Below are 17065 nucleotides of genomic sequence, written 5' to 3' on the forward strand. Positions count from 1 at the left end.
TCGTTGGATGTCGCGTGTCAAATATCGCCTCGGATATGAAAAAGTATGTTAATGCCTCGCCGGCGGAGCTTCTTGCGATACCGGATGTGTATTAAATCACGCTCGGGTCCACGGTATCGATCGTCGGGCGGGTGGGAACAGGCTCTTCTGGAGCGAGGGTCGAGATATTTCGGTTGTAACGTCGCGTTTATGCGTCACAATGTCAACTGCAGTCCATGCTTCGGCTTCAACGAAGAGCTCGACAATCAACCCGTTCTATACGTAACGCGCAGTTAGCGCGTGTAGACGCGTTCACGTTACACGCGTTCACGTTACACACGGTGAACGGCGTACACGGTTGATTCAACAAACGGCGAATTTCGCTGTCGCCGAATCATCGGGTGGGGGGTAACGGTTCAAAGAACTTGTCGTGATTACAGAGGATCGAAAAAATGTCGAGATGCGAAGCGGGCGGCGGCATCGGTAACCGTTAGCAGTTCAGATTCAACTGGGCGTTGTTATCGTCAATCCAATTTCCGAAGCCATTTCAAGCTCCGCTGAGGTGGTGGTATTTTTATTTATTTGTTTACTTATTTATCTCGATTCGTATGTTGCGTACGTGTGGATACGTAAGTTTTACCCAGCGCGGAACGACGTTCGATCGAAAAGGTTTTCCTCCATCGCGTCGGTTGCCGGAGATGAAATTCTCCACGCTCGCTCGTCACTTTTGCAGCTGCACTTTTCAGCGTACTCCGCGGGAAAAATTTGCGCGGGTTTAGCCAGCCAGTTTCGTTCATAGAATAATATCGCCGGAGGAGTTCGAGAATGGCAAAGACTATGGTTTTACGAATTCGCCGAGCCAACCAATTTGGTAAAAGTCTAGACAGTTGGTTTTAGCGAAGTAGACGCTATCTCGCGGTAATCCTACACGGGTATACATAGGTATACATACCACGCACACGTGCAACCGCTTCGGGGACCTACGCAAAAATTCACGTCTGCTCTCTACCCTCCCCCCCCCCCCCCCCGATTCTGACTGTGAGAAAAACTGTCAAACGCTCCACGACGGTGGGAGGTGAAGCCGAATAGAGTTTTTCTTTCGAGAAATGAAAATAATAATCATAATAATAACAACAACAGTAATAATAATAAGGGAAACGAAGAGTAGGTCGGGTATGTATACCGTTCGCGAGCCGCTCGCGAAACCTTAATTTTCCCCGAGTCCTCGAATAACCAAGATAATAACACGCCGATTCGAAGCGTCGTATCTTCTCGAAGAGAGAAACGAAAAAATTGAAGAAGGACCGATGAATTTGATAAAATCTCAGTCCCATATTTATCGTGACCTTTAACGAAACCTTCCCATCCCTTCTGAATAATTTTACTTTGAGTTTTCCTCCTACAGCGAATTTCGAGATCGCAAGGAAATTCGGAAGAATAATTACTCAGACCCCAAAGAGCAATTATTACTTTACCGTTTAATTGTTTTGTTTGCGTTCCGTTACAAAGAGAGGGAGAGAGAGAGAGAGAGAGAGAGGGAAAAAAAAAGAGAAGAATTCCTTTGGGACCTTCTCGGAGCGCAACTCGTGTCAGGAATTTCTGTCCCTCAGGTATCTCTCCACTCGTTTCTTATCTCCTCTCCGTATTTGAATTTCCAGAAAACTGGCGAATCTTTGTTCTCATTATTATTATCGTCGTTATTGTTCTCAAGGACACTGAAATTACAACGCGTAACTAGGTATAATTAACCGAGCGACCGACCGACCGACCAGGCGACGGCGGAATTTTCATCGGATTAAAATGAGGCGAGTGGAAAAAGGCTGCGGAGATGAAAAAAAAAAATAAAAACGAAGGAATCAGTTCGTCCAGCTTTTGCCGGTGTAACTTTTGTCGAAGGACCGAAAACGGTGGCCAGTGGACCGCGGCGCGGTACGTATAGGTATGCAGGTGGCGGGGGTAGGGAGGTACCCCGAAGTAGCGAAGCTCTCGGTATCACCGGTGTCCAACCGACTCCGCTTCATTCTCCCCGAGGCGAGGGGGTGAGTTTGCTACGGCTTCGGGATTCAATCCGCTTTGACCAGGCAGCGGTAAATATTCGCCCAGATCACGGATGAGAGCTTGCCCCGCGCGCGATCCCCCAGCTACCCGGTAGGCTTTCAACTGGCGAAAAACTACCCAGTAGAGTATGACCCTCCTAGGATATATTATACATATGTATGTTATGTACCTAATACACACGCTGTCTTCGTCTATCTCATTTTCTATCTTCCACTATCCCCGTACTTCATTATCATTATTATCGCACACACGTCGCGTGTTATCCACCAACGATTCGACACGTCGTACTTTTCTATACTGTTTTTTTTTTTTTTTGCTTTGCGGAAAGCCTTTCTTAGAGATTTTTGTGTGAGGCACGGAAGTGCGTCGATTAAATTGAGTTGGAAATAAACCCCATCGAGATTTTTGATATTTATTTCACCTTTTCGATAGGGAAATTGGCGAGAACTCGGTCAATTTTACAGATAGAGCATTTTGACTTGCAAATTCGGATTCCTGAGATCAAAATACATAAGAATAGCATGAAAAACCTGATTTAAAAAAATGTTGATTTTTGACCTCAAAATTGAAAAAATTCCAAGGGGTACCCCTTCGGATTTTTTCGATTTTTGGGCCAAAAATGAAGTATTTTTAAAATCGATAAAATGATGCTTTTCTTATGTATTTTGACCCCAGGGACACGAATCCGTTGAGTAAATTGAGCTACGATTTTTTCTTATCGAGATATCTCAATTTTTTTGCTCGAAAAAGTGAAAAATTGGCGATAACTCGATTAATTTCATAGATAGATCAATTTACTCAACGGATTCGGATTCCTGGGATCAAAATACATGAGAATAGCATATAAAATAAAATATTTTTTTTTGGTCCAAAATCGCCAAAATTTCAAGGGGTACCCCTTTGGATTTTTTCGATTTTTGGTCCAAAAATGAAGTATTTTTAAAATCGATTATAGGATACTTTTCTTACGTATTTTGACCCCGGGAACGCGAATCCGTTGAGTAAATTGAGCTACGAATTTTTCTCATCGAGATATCTCAATTTTTCTGCTCGAAAAAGTGAAAAATTGGCGATAACTCGATTAATTTTATAGATAGATCAATCTGGCTTCCGGATTCGGATTCCTGGGATAAAAATACATGAAAGTAGCTTATGAAAGTTTATTTTAAAAAATGTCGATTTTTTACCCCCAGATCGAAGAAAATCCAACGGGTATCCACCTGATTTGCAATGTAGTATGTAACGGACCGTAATGATTCTTTTCTTGGTTCATGCCTGAAAACAAGTAAATGATGTTTCCTTAAAATAGAGAAAAGCATGATTTTTTTCGTTATTTTTCAACTATGTAAATAGATAACAATAGAATCATAAAAGATTATTCATTCAATTTTCTACTCTTCTCTGGGTGACGAAGAATGTTTCGAGCTTTTGTCAACCTCGCAGGTTCGGTTCAAATAAATTTACTCACAAATTGATTGCGTCATATACGGGCTACTGCTAGGGGGTGTTCGCAATGCGTACATATTTATACACCTATGCGTATGTACCGAAATCGCGCATTATCACTCCGCTCGCACGTGGCGACGTTTTGTTACGTACACCACGTATACGTATATATATACCGGGGCATTTATGTACCCGTGTATTTACCTATTCGCTGTTTTCATTGAATAGAAAATTCCCGGTCCCGTTGTACGTATATCGAAGATACGGGGGTATGATGATACACGTACGACGCGTACACTTGTGTGCTCAGGCATATAGATTTTGGACGTGCGTGTTTTCACTGTACACGAAGCGCGAATCGGGCCAATGTGAATTCCACCCACGGCTCTATATTATATTCAGGGGTATACAAAGGGTCATAATTATGCGAAATTGAAGCTCTTCAATTTGAACGCAGACCCGAGTGTGTGTCAGAGATAAAATTTGCAACAATATATCTTACTATAATACCGGAGCTTACAAGGTATGCGCGGGGGCAACTTTTTTCTTTTTTTGGGTTTTTTTTTTTTTTACCAAACTCAAATCTCGTACCGTACACGTACCTATAACACGCGTGTTCCACAGGTCGCACCGATCAAAGGGTGCATCAAATTTTTCGTGTCTCGAAACCAAAAAAATATATATCCCCCTCGATTTTTTCCGCTTTATGAATTTATATATTTCGCGTGACGTTCCCCCGAAAAAAAATCCGAAGGGTTTTTATTTTTTAAAGAATTGAATCGAATCATACGCCCTCGGATAATCATCATCAATCTGTATTGAGTCTCAGCGTGAAACCGCGCGACAAAAAAAAAATACATCACAAGAATCAAAAATAAAATTTGAAAAGCTTACAATTGTAATAGCTCGTCGAAATTAATACCTCTACACGTTAATTCTCGCTTTTCAATGTTTGACCTCTTTTCTTCCATTCCTTTTTTCTTTCCGAGGTAAAATAATCGACGGTGAAATAACGGGGTTTTTTTCACAGTCCTCTCCATCCCTCTTTTTTATCAGTAAATTCCGCTCCGCTTTTTTGTCAACCTCCGACCCGTTGAATTATATCCTGGTTAATACTTGACGCCGTCTACGTATATATATATATATCGAAAATTGCGAAACAACTTTATCATGCCGTGCAAAAGTTTGATGCTTGTAAATTATTTCACGTAGACTGTAACGTATCTCGCAACCAAAAATTTTTGCCAGAGATTTTACTTCGCAAAAAAGTTGGCCGATACTTGGCGGTGCAAAAAATATCGGATTGGATTCGCACTCCGAATGATAAAATTTCGTAGGACCGGATCACGAGGTTCGGAGATCCTTTGCCCTTCTCTTCGTCGCGGGTAAAATTAGGTACCTAAAATTAGAACCGCACTGACCCCCTCCGCGTATCAAAACAATTTATAACCGCTCCGCTCGCCCCCGGTAGCCTTCAACTTTTCTTCAACCCTTTTGCGTAATTATCAGCAAAAATGTTTACAGCGGGTTGGTATACATCCCGTACGTCAGCTGGAAGGGTCGCTGTATACGTAACGTCGAATACTTCATTATCGGGGCACCGACACCTGCGGCGAGGGCTTGAAAATAAGGAGAAAAAGATTCCGAAAAATTCGCCCGGACTCGCGAAGACCAGTTTTTGGCAAAAACGCTCGGAGTAGCGCGATTCGAGAAGGATTTCTTATTAGTTTCTTTTTTTTCTTTCTCTTTTTTATTTTGGCCAGGAAATTTATCGCGCATTATATTTTTACGCGGCGGGGTTCGAACGGTGGGGCAAAAAAAACTGTTCTATATTCAAATAAATTCTGCGAGGCAAAGGCAACTAGATTTGGGATACAACAAAAGTCTCAATTTAGGTTTATCCTACGCGGTATGGCAATAGAAATAAATTCACCTTTTAACCGAACTTCAACGTCTAGAGTCTAGACCAATTTAATTCACATAGCGGCTAGCGCAGCTATATCGATTATAATCTTTAATTCAATTACTGGGGGTCGGGGGGAGGGAGAAGGTCGGGGTGGAGGTGTACGTTTTCAAATTCCTATGAATAATTTAAGCTCCGGCTTTAACTACGCTTCGCGATTTTAATTGGCAGCCCTTTGAAATTTAGACCAATAAAATAATACCGTCAATTTATTAGCTAAGGCAAAAACACGTTTACGCATGTATAACATATATTTCATAGACTTGGGCATTTTACTTTTCAACCCTTCGTATATTTTTGCCAATTTTATGTTACAGATGGAACGCAGACTGCCGAATGACGACGGTTCCTACGTTGGAGTAAAAACGATTGCGAAATAACAAAGTGGGGCGATATTTTACGTTATTATTGACGCCGAGGCGTTGCTGTAAAGCTGTGAAAAATAGTTCGACCCGATGTAAATTCTAGATAACTTTTTACAAATAACCTAATTTTGCCCAGACCGTGTTAAGCCGACGCTATATAGCTTTATAGATCTAATAAATAAAGAAAAATAGAATCGAGAGAGGGAGAAAAAAGAGGGAGAAAAATTTGAAGAACAGAAACCGATCTCGGAGATGAAGGGATAAAAGGGTGATTGATAATCGTGCGATATACACGGGACAGAAATTCGTGCGAAACAAATGACCAATTATCGGATGACCGAGGAGGCGGTAACTCATAACGTTAAGCGGTTGTTGGAAGTGAAAAAAAAAGTTTAACAAAAAATAACGGAGATTTGCGTACACGTCTCTCTGTACCTGTGCAGAGAGGAGGAAGAAAACGAAAACGGCGGAGAAGAAAAATTTTTGATTTTTTGAAGCGGCGAAAGTGGGATCTGGCTTAAAACTCGAAATTTAATTTATCGCGCGCGCTCGTGTAAATCACTTTTAATCTATATTAATCGTATAAACGAAGCGTGTTAATTAACTGCCCAAAATTTTGAATAAACCTTCAGCACCGTAGGCACATCGGAAATGTTAAACGGATAACAAACCTTCGGAAGCCTGGTCGTAATTCATTATCTTTGGGGTTATTTTAGCGAGGTAAAATAAATGAAAATCGGCGCCCCGTTACTCAGTGCTTACGAGGGGCCCTCGAAATCCAGAAAAAGTATAATTGCAATAGTGAAAGAACGGCGAAAGATGTTTTCGACGGAAAAGTGCAGAAAATCAATTCACACGCCAGGTTGCGCGGTCGGCGAGTGAACTCGAACTTTGAGCGCGTGGTGTCGAATAAGATAATAGTGGATAAGACGTGAGAAACTGATATAAAATAGAAGAAAAAAAGTTTTTCACCATTCAGCAAAAATGACAAGGTACACGAAACGGGTAAAAAGACGGAGGAACGTAACTCCAACTGTGACCTGATATAGGAAGGGATAGGAAGAAGGGAGGGAACTCGGATTCTCATCAGTGTCAAGTGCAAGATGAATGAAAGCGACATATACCTTCTAGGGTCGGAAGATGGTGAAATAGGTAGCAGCCCTACAGACATAAACAAAACGTACTACAACGTATCCAGCTACTCGGTAAACGCAACGAGTTACAACGATATATGGAACTTGGCGTCGGATAGAGCGGGACTCGCGATAGTTTTGTTCCTCTTCTCGGTTGCCACGGTTTTTGGCAACATGCTCGTCATACTCGCCGTAGTCAGGGAGAGGTACCTCCACACCGCCACGAACTATTTCGTCACCTCGTTGGCATTCGCCGATTGCCTGGTGGGCCTCGTCGTGATGCCGTTCAGCGCCATATACGAGGTGTTGGAAAACAAATGGCTATTCACCACCGACTGGTGCGACGTGTGGAGGTCGTTGGACGTCCTTTTTTCCACCGCGTCTATCCTGAACCTCTGCGTCATCAGCTTGGACAGATATTGGGCCATCACCGATCCCTTTACATATCCGACAAGGATGAGCAGGAAGAGAGCCGCCATACTCATAGCGATAGTATGGATATGTTCGAGCGCCATATCGTTCCCCGCCATCGCTTGGTGGAGGGCCGTTAGGACGGAAAAAGTACCCGAAGACAAATGTCCGTTCACCGAACACTTGGGATACCTAATATTCTCGTCGACGATATCGTTTTACTTGCCACTGTTCGTCATGGTGTTCACTTACTACAGGATATACAGAGCCGCCGTGATACAGACGAGGAGTTTGAAGCTCGGCACCAAACAAGTGATGATGGCTTCCGGTGAACTTGAACTAACCTTGAGGATACACAGGGGAGGGGCCACCAACACCGACGCCCGTCATTTGTTTCGAACCGCTTCGAGCACTCCCGAGGACCTCCAGGACCTCGAGGAACCCCTCACCGCGCTCCACAACAACGGTCTTACGAGGCTACCTTCCACGCGGATCAACAACAAGCAACACCTTGGCAAAAACTTCTCGCTCTCCAGAAAACTTGCCAAGTTCGCCAAGGAGAAAAAAGCGGCGAAGACTCTCGGCATTGTGATGGGTGTGTTTATAGTGTGTTGGCTACCGTTTTTCGTTGTGAACTTGTGGTCGGGATTTTGCTCGAGGTGTATCTGGCAGGAGGAGATCGTCTCCGCGGCGGTCACGTGGCTCGGTTGGATTAACAGCGGCATGAATCCCGTCATATACGCCTGCTGGAGTCGAGATTTCAGAAGGTCAGTGACTCAGTTTCCTTTGAAAAAAAAAACAAAATAAATAAATATATATATCCTTTTCAAAAATGAAGAAAAGCATTTTTCGAAGCGTGAAAGATTCCCCCTTGATTATCATCGCGCCTCCGACGTGGAATCCCGAGGGTCTTTCAATTCCTTGGGAGAAAAAAAACCCCGAAGGACCGGCAACCGCGGGTCTCACCGAGAGACATCGTTAGTTTGTTTCGTTACGCGCGCCAAAAAGCTTGCGGATACCGCAGCGGGCGACAACGACGCCGGACAAAAAGGAGAGATCCCGACAAAGAATAACAATGAACGAAAGCTCGGTTTTGCGGGATAATCCGACCCGCGGTAACTACCGCGTTCGGATGGAGGCAAGAAAAAGAGTGGAAAAAAAAAACAACTGAACGCGATAAAAATGTGAAGATGGAAATAAATGAACTTCGGTTAGTATATGTTACACCGCGCAATTTTGAGAACAAGATCTTTTCAGTCAAGGTGACAAAATATTAGCGCGTCGCGGATCACCAGAGTTACTCGCAAAACCCTTTTCATAGGCAGGTGGGTACCGATAGGTATATATACTTTTACGCCCAGTTCGCGTTTGTGCTCTCGGCCAAAGAGGCAGAAGATTCAGCCGGCTGTAAACTTCGTGTTATATCTACCCTCTGAATCCCCTGAATCCCTGGCTACTGGTTACGCCAGCTCCCATCTACCGTATCCCTGCTCCCATCTGCCGTGCCATCTACTTCGTAGGAGCAGCGATCGCGAACGGACCTCCCCCCCTCCCCCCTCTCCCCGCAGATTCGACGCAAGGACATTTCTACGGGGTGAGTTTTTCGAGAATAGAAAATATGTCGGGACAGAGAGAGAGAGGAAAAAAATAACTTGCGGAGACGACTGCCGCATCGAGCTTCCGGTATTCCTTATTCTCTGATTTTTCTCGCGTCGGTAAAGATTCGGTATGACGTTTCAAAGAGCCGTGACTGTAGCGCTGATAAATTCACACTAGATAAGGGTTTTACGCTCCCCGCTAGAATTGAGGGGACGGAGTTAGTTTTACCTCGTGGTAATGAAACCGTCTTCGAAAAATATTCCTCCGTCAGGAGATCAGCGAAGGCGTTGTTTTTTTTTTTTTTTTTGTTTTTCACCTCTCAATTCCGGACGAAGCTACTCCGAAGACTTGGGGGAAGCGGGACGTCTTGCCCTCCCGTTATTCCCGGAGTCCCGTAGTATCGGTAAAAATTTGCGAAAAATACAATTTTCCAGGACGGGGTCAGAATTAGCCCGGGATTATAACGTCGAGTCGAATGGCGACTGGGCGACTGCGGGGCGACAGAGAGCGAGGCCTCGCCAAGGGTGGATAGCGGCAATTCGGGCGACTCGTTAAGCAGGGCTATTCGTATGCCGGCCCTTGTCCTCGGCGCGTCCTATCTCTTTCTCGCTCTTTTTTTTTTTCCACCCTTTTTGCTCTTTTGCGCCGCCGACTCTTCTCCTCTTCGACTAGCGGCCGTTTGTTCTATTCGCGTTGTCCTCCGACGTCAGGAACGAAGGTCGAGGAGAAGGTATCGGCTGCGAAAGCCGCCAGTGGATTTCGAGAAACATCTGAAGCGAAACAAACCGATTTCGCATATCTTTTCGAACCCTTCGAAGCCAGACCCTCCCTCTCTTTGTCTAGAGATTCCGCTGGTCTTTTGAACCGAAACACCGGGACCTTCTTTCTCCGAGGGTGCGGAATGTTTGGGATTATTTAAATTTTTTTTATTCAACGAATTTGAAAACGGTATATCTCGATATTCCGAAGCAAAGAAATCACCCCGATTCGCCACAAACGGTGAAAAACTCCGCTATTTGTATTCCGGAAAATACTTCTTTATTGAGATTATGGAATAAGTGACAAACTTCTTCTTATCCAAGCTCGCTCGCTGACGTAGATTGAGGACTAGATTCAGCCGTGGGTCAAAAAGATTTTCAAAACTGATACAAAGGGCCAAAAGTTCCCAGTTTCTAATTTCATTTCCCAAGTCTAAATTCAATTTTCCAAAATGTATTCTTCGGTAGGCGAAGGTCCCGCTAAAAAATCCTCAACCCTAGCGATACGAATTTTTTTTTTTTTTTTTTTCCTCCAAATGGCGAAATTCCTGGTCCGAAATTCGTCGTATTTCCGAGCGGTACAATTTTTCAATTTTCATTTCTTGGCAGCTTCAGCTTCACGGTCGTTGTTCGAACGCGGGGTCCGCAATAGCCTGTACGAGGTCTGTGCGACGAGAATTTCCCGTCCAAGGACGATAATTTCTGGACCAAGGACGATAATTTTCCTCTCTAATCTCCTGCGGTACGGCGGAGCGGGTAGTAGTAGGTCGACGCCAAGTCGACGCGCGGTCCAGTGGACCGTCGGCTCGTCGCGTAATTATAAGAATTAAAAGGTATCCACGTAGCCGCAATCTAATAACGATAAGATTGTAACGCGATCCACGATTCCAGATACTTGGATTATCCGGCGGAGGGTCGCTATTCGAAATACGAACCAACGCGGCAGCCCAATTAATCGCTCACGCGAAACTAATAAATTAATACCCACGGTGTAATTGACACTTGCAACCGATCTGCGATGCCATACCCTTTCGAATTTTGCATATTCGCGAACGAACGATCTCCTCTTTTTCCAACGGTTTTTCAAATCCCGTCTCTGTTCCGCGGGGCCGTACCGAATAACTTCGCGTATGATGGGAATTCGGAGCCCTCGACGTTTCGGCGCTAGTCGAAGAAATTAATTGACATTCGTCACGCGGTACTCGCTAACTTTGGCTACTTCAACAGTCCGGCGACGTTCCCGATGTATATCGCGGTGTACGTTACGGTGAAGAAAATTCCGTCACCACGTCGAAAGCCCCTCGAGACAACCCTTCCAACTTACTTTCATCGTCGGGTATGATGCGCGCTATTGTATGTACATCGTACGTATATACTCTCGGCTCAAATTCAATTACCTAACGAGCAAAAACTGTTCACAAACACCCCGTGAAAATTGAGGTAATTCCGCGGCACGGTAAGGACCATAAGTACCGCGGTATACGGCGCCCGTTCCGTGCACCTGGGTGAGAGTTCGTTTTATCCTTTTTTCTTTTTTGTTTTTGTTTTTGTTTTTGTTTTTTTTCAATTTTTTTCTCGCGCTATTTCAAAGTTTAATCCTTCGTACCTTGAAATTTTTTCGCCGCCCCTTGATTGGCGCGGTTGTAGTCCTAAAAATTGCCGAGTCGTTTTTTTTTTCTTCCAGCTAAAAAGCAAATAGGAGAAGAAGAGGTGCTTTCGCGGGGGAGGGTGTTTTTTGGTTTAACAAAACGAGGTTATAAATCCGGCCCGGGTCACGAATACCAAAATGACCCTCGAAAGAGAGAGAGAATGCGCCGGTCTTGGCCCGCGGGTCGCTCCGGGCTCGGTGAAAGCCAAAGGGTGGCGAATTGTTCGCAGGGAACGCGACGGTGGCCGCGGCAGGGTGGAGACGAAGACGAAGAGACGGTAGAGCCGCGGACCACCCAACACCAAGCTCGACGCGGGCGTAACGACCGTTTTTCTTTCGGTATTTGCCGTTTTATGGTTCGTAAAAGCGGAGACATGGTTTTTGCATCTTATTCCAGCCCTCGCGGCTACGTCAAAACCTCAGAAACAGGTTCTCGGGCTCCCCAGCACCAGGAGCCCGTTTCTTGTACGGTACACATCCTACCTCGTATATTGTATTCACTGATCCGAAAGTCGACGGGACTGGGTGCTACATATGCCTTCTGCTCAGCTACGGCTGTTCTGATTTGAATTTTATATTTTACCAACCTGTGTCTACCATCTACCCTACCACCCTCGACTTTTTCTCGCGTGTCCACCACCTCACCTTTATTCTCAGCTCCGTTTCCCCACTCGAGGTGTATCTAAATACTTTTTCTCCGCCTCTTTGATTTACTTTCATGAATTTTTTATCGGACGCGTAAATATCGAGGGGAAAATTTGTAATTTCTTCGTAACTCCGGATGATCGGTCGTAAGATACGGAGATTTTTTTTCGCGTTTCGAAATTTTTTTTTGGATTTTCGTAAGATTTTATCATCGTCACGTACGTGCATTTTTCGGTTACACATTCTCTCCATCCATCCATCTTTCAAATGCCCCCGAGGATACGAATCCTACCGGGTTGCCCTCGTCGTCGTCGTCTTCGTCGTCGTCGTCGTCGTCGTCGTAGCTGCGATGTCAAACTTATACCGAAATGGAGAGAGCGACGCTTTGCTTCGTATATTATACGACAACGATGTGCTTCGAAGATTCTCTCCACCTCGAGAATCTTTTCGTACATAGTAGGGCCGACACCCTTGACGGAAATTAAATTTGCACACAAACCATTCCCCTCAATCACGAGATTTCAAGAAGCCCGAGCGATTCTCGAAGGGCAAAAATGGGGGGGGGGGGGGGGGGGGGGGGGGGGGGAGGAAGGGCTCTACGAACGACCAATCAGCGGGGTATTTACATTCGATCAATAAACCGTATTTACTTGCAAATAAACCGTCAATCACTGATAAAACTGAAATTCACCGTCGTGGGTAGGTGTGTACATCCGAAAGACGGACAGATTGCCGATGGATGAAGAGGAGGATTAAAGCGGCTCATCTCACCTCGCCTATATTATATATATATATGTATATACCCGACGAACCTTCGCGGGACTCGATTTATCGAACAAACCTTCGTAATAAGTACTTTCGACTGCATTACCATCAATCCAATCGTTTATCATTCGTACAGCTGATAATAATATTCTTGGAAATCGCACCAGCCCCGTCATTTTATATCGCTCCGATCGAAGCCCATTTGTAAACTAGGTATACCTATTAGCGTACAAGCTGATTACCATACGGCTGAAAGGGATATATCAAAGTAAAATTCGGCTAATATTGATCCACCGTAATTCAACGTTCATTTGGTTGATCGAATCGTTGAAAAAGAAAAAAAAAAAATTACTTCTTTCCGACTGATTTAATTCTCGGCTTTGAATCGGTGCGGAACGTGCCCCGCGAACGCTCCGGGGATGGGATGAAGAAGAAAAAGAAAAAAAAAAAAAGAAACGAAACGAAGAAAAACACGAAATAAAAAGAATGCAAATAAAATTGTTAAATCCTCATCCTCGCTGCAGAAGTCGGAAAATCAACAATCTCCGGATTGAGCTAATCAATAGCTGATCGATCTAGTGAAGAAAAAAAAAAAAAAGAAACGAAAGGAACATTCATCTACCGGTTAGCGGGTATTTCGAATCTATAATTTAACGCGACGACGTCGAGGGTTTTCGGAGCAGATAATTTCTTCCACTCGAGTGACCTACGCGCGAGCGGTATAATTCACCGATGGTTTATTCATTCGTTGAATTGAACAAACATCGCGCTCCACGTAATTGGATATTATCTTTTCGATGGCCGGTCCGGACTATCGAACACGCGGCGAGCCGTTGATTTTTTTTTTTTTTCTTTTTCTTTAATCGCAATAAAATAATAAGTTTAGACAAAAGCGATTTTCCGTCGTTGATACCTGTACCAGACATCCCGCAGTCGTCTCCCTCCGGCACGTCGAGCCGTTGACGCGCTTCATGCATTTTTAAAACCAAATATCTGACTCGATCACCGGATTGTATCGCAATCTATAGATACCCGTGCAGACTGAGCTCCACGTAGCCGCATCCAGACGCTGCGCCGGGGATGCGTGAACTGTTAACGAAAGGTCACGTGTCAGGTGTTACGGGTCGCTGAACTCGATCTGGGGGGAAAAACAGGTGGAGTATATACAATATATAATATATATACGGGGTAAAAATAACTCGGGTGTACTGATAACGAAAGTGAGCTACCGAGAGTGTATAATGACGACGATGGTAATGAAAGTAATTCCACGAAACAAACCCGGTGCACGCGAGAGAACAAGATGGCGTTCGAATGCCGCGGCGTCTGATTTTGCGGGATTTGGAAATGACGGAGAAACGTTGAGTATTCTTATACACCGGTCGTTAGGATAAAGGGCAGACAGGTCAGTGAAAATTGTTATAGTCAAGCCGCCGCGTGTGCCTCGAAAATGTGCGGGGGTGGAAAAAGAATAGGCGGGTATTTCGAAGACGTCCTCGTAAAACGAGGGAGAAGGGAAAAATTCTTTCATATCCTCGTGAAACTTAACGACGGGGTCATGCAGGAGCGGAGAGAGAGAGAGGGAAAGAGTAGAGAGTAAAAAGGAAAATGAAGAGAATGGAGAAGCGAGAGCGCGAAAAAACGGCAAAATGAATATAGAGAGAAGAACGAAAAAAAAGAGGAACGTCATCGTCCCGAATAGCGATAAGGAAAATATAGGGAATAAGATAACCCGTATGCAGAAATTGCTTTTCAAAGAATATATAGATAGGGATATAAGTGCGGCTGTAGGTATACGACGCTACCTGGTTATAACGGCGACATTTTCGAACCGACTTTCCAACGAACGAACCACCACCACCACCACCACGCCTCGTTCACGCTCCCCGTCTCCGAACATTTGCATAACCGTTGTCGCGTACGCAGGACCTAAAAACCGGCCCTCGACTCCCATCGGCAACCCTCTTCGCCCTCTTCAAGTCCTTACGAGCTCGAGTACCACGTATTATACATGGCTATAAAGTACATGATATTCCATATAATATTTAATCCGCCTCGGATAATGTTTTATTTATGCGTTTTTTTGTTTTTTTTTAACTCCCTCGATTCATTCTCCTCTAATTCCTTGTTTGATATACAATTTTACCTCCATCTTATTTTTCTTTGTAAAGTCCTGCCGAATCGAACGGAGTGCGGCGGTCGGTGGTTATAAAATATTGTATACAATACGGTCAGACGTACAACGTTATCACATCCGAATGCCCTTGCTCACGACGAATCGATTTTCACCGGGCGTTTATTATTTCGTGCTCAAAGTTTCGGAAAATTTTTTTTTCCGAGACGGGTGGATGCGTCTCGAACATGTCTTGAAAAAAGTTGAACCCGCCGGCACACCATGTACCAGAGGTTTGCGTCCAGCTGTACGGTTATTCCCGGAGTTTTTAAAGAAAAAAAAAAAATATCTTTATTTATAGACGGGGTGTGTAATAAGTGATGAATCTCCGGTTGAAAATATAGTAATTTAGGATGAAGTAACCCCGACGCAGGTTTTCACGTGTAGATACATAGGTTTTATGCCATTGCAGCGAGTCCATTAAAAATGAAAGAGGGGCGTTATAAAACACGTAAAATACTATATTATTCTTATAGATACACGTGAGTATAGGGTAGGTAGTGAGTCTACGTAGGTATATATATGGAGTACTTTTAATACCCGGACTCACTTTGCGATTGCCTTTGCGAATAAAAATCAGAACTCCATAACATGATAGCTGGAGTGCCTTTATAATACACGGATGATAACTGCTGTATACGTCGACGGAGGAGAAAAATGTAGATGCAATTCCTCGGCGGAGTGAAAGTTTGTTCAATGGATGTATAGCGGGTATATACAGTGTAATAGAGAGAAGTGAGTTTATAGATCGGAAGTCTGGTGTATAAAGGTATAACAAGAAATGAGTCGTCGTCGTCGTCGTCGTCGTCGTCGTCGTCTACGGCTGTCATGAAGTTTATAAGAGAGTATATTATCCGTCGGTATTATTCGAGCTTTTATTCCACCTCCGACGGAAAATATCATAATAATAATAATGCGAAACGATAAAACGATAAATTGAAAATAAGATGTACATCTACGCGGAACCCGCGGAGGGATAGATGTGTACACGGTGAAACGGAAGCGATTCGTTACCCGCAACGACGGACGAATAAAGGCGAATTGAAAGGGAAAAAAATAAATAGAATAAAAATTATGACGGAAATAGCGGTTTTCGTAGTCAAAGGCGGAACGGGGATGAGGAAAAAAAAAAAAGGGAGTAAGATGAACGAGTGCAACCGTATACCGATCCCCGTGGACTGAAAAAAAAAAATATACGGGGATAACATATAGGTACGCGTAATGCTCGTCAACAAAACGGCACCACCTGCCGTCATATTGCGTAAATATGTACAAGGATACAATACATCGTAGGTATATAATGCGAGCGCTTCATGTCCGCTTTAAATGTGGCTCGTTTATAATACATATCATATTTCACGCATGTGCGATGTGATCTGCTTATATTTCCCCCGCTATACGGAAGTAAGGACGTGTGTGCGTGCGCGGTGGAAAATTGAGCTTGCAACGCTAACGGGATAGATTATAGAGCGGTTCGAAACTGTTGGGTGTAAAAAGATTTTTTTTATCACCCCTTTTTCGCGGCGTCGGAGCTCAAGGTGTACAGCTATTGTCTGACGTCGTTCGTCGGCTGAAGTTCGAACTTTGTATTTACTCCGCCTAAACTTAAATAAAACAAGTTCCACTGCACCCCCCCCCCCCCCCCCCCCCCCGTCGAATAACGTGCACATTATACCTATGTATGTATGTATGTAAACCAGTTTGTCCGCTACGCACGTTTGCACTACGTACGGTATGTGTAACAATTTGAAGAGATACGAGAGAGTGTCGAGGTATACGTACAACGTCACGTGACGTTCAATGGAAACGTCTGTATTTAATTACAGTGCAAATATTTGCCGTATGAATTATTATAAATCTGTTGCGCGTTTCCAGTGTACCGGTGCATACGGCGACTGCGCGTAACGTATATACTATAATAAAATGTCAACTCTCCGCGACGGGGGATGTAATTAAAATTCTCATTTACTTTCGTTCGTACAAAACCGACGAGTTTGACGACAGTGGAAAAAAATTATACGAACGAACGGAAACCCGGAGAAAATAATCACCGCTTTCGATTCGCGAAGTCTCTCCTGCATCTTTTTCTTCGGACAATGGCGACGCAGAAGACGAAACGGTA

General features: G+C 44.1%; 1 protein-coding gene and 1 long non-coding RNA gene across 3 annotated transcripts in view; one reads left to right on the plus strand and one right to left on the minus strand.

The window, feature by feature from the left end:
* The window catches only part of LOC105690781 (dopamine receptor 2), a 102996-nt gene that overhangs the window by 20405 nt on the left and 65526 nt on the right, over positions 1-17065 (plus strand). For both annotated transcript variants that reach the window (XM_048648974.1, XM_012408862.3), the window contains exon 2: positions 5764-8122. In XM_048648974.1, the coding sequence (XP_048504931.1) occupies positions 6915-8122 (1208 nt within the window). In that variant the 5' untranslated portion in view covers positions 5764-6914. The remainder of the gene's footprint in view (positions 1-5763; positions 8123-17065) is intronic.
* The window catches only part of LOC125499734, a 67223-nt gene continuing 63959 nt past the window's right edge, over positions 13802-17065 (minus strand). Inside the window, exon 3 of the long non-coding RNA XR_007276717.1 lies at positions 13802-13908. This is a non-coding gene — a long non-coding RNA (uncharacterized LOC125499734). The remainder of the gene's footprint in view (positions 13909-17065) is intronic.

This window comes from Athalia rosae, chromosome 1 (assembly GCF_917208135.1).
Source record: "Athalia rosae chromosome 1, iyAthRosa1.1, whole genome shotgun sequence".
NCBI lineage: Eukaryota > Metazoa > Arthropoda > Insecta > Hymenoptera > Athaliidae > Athalia > Athalia rosae.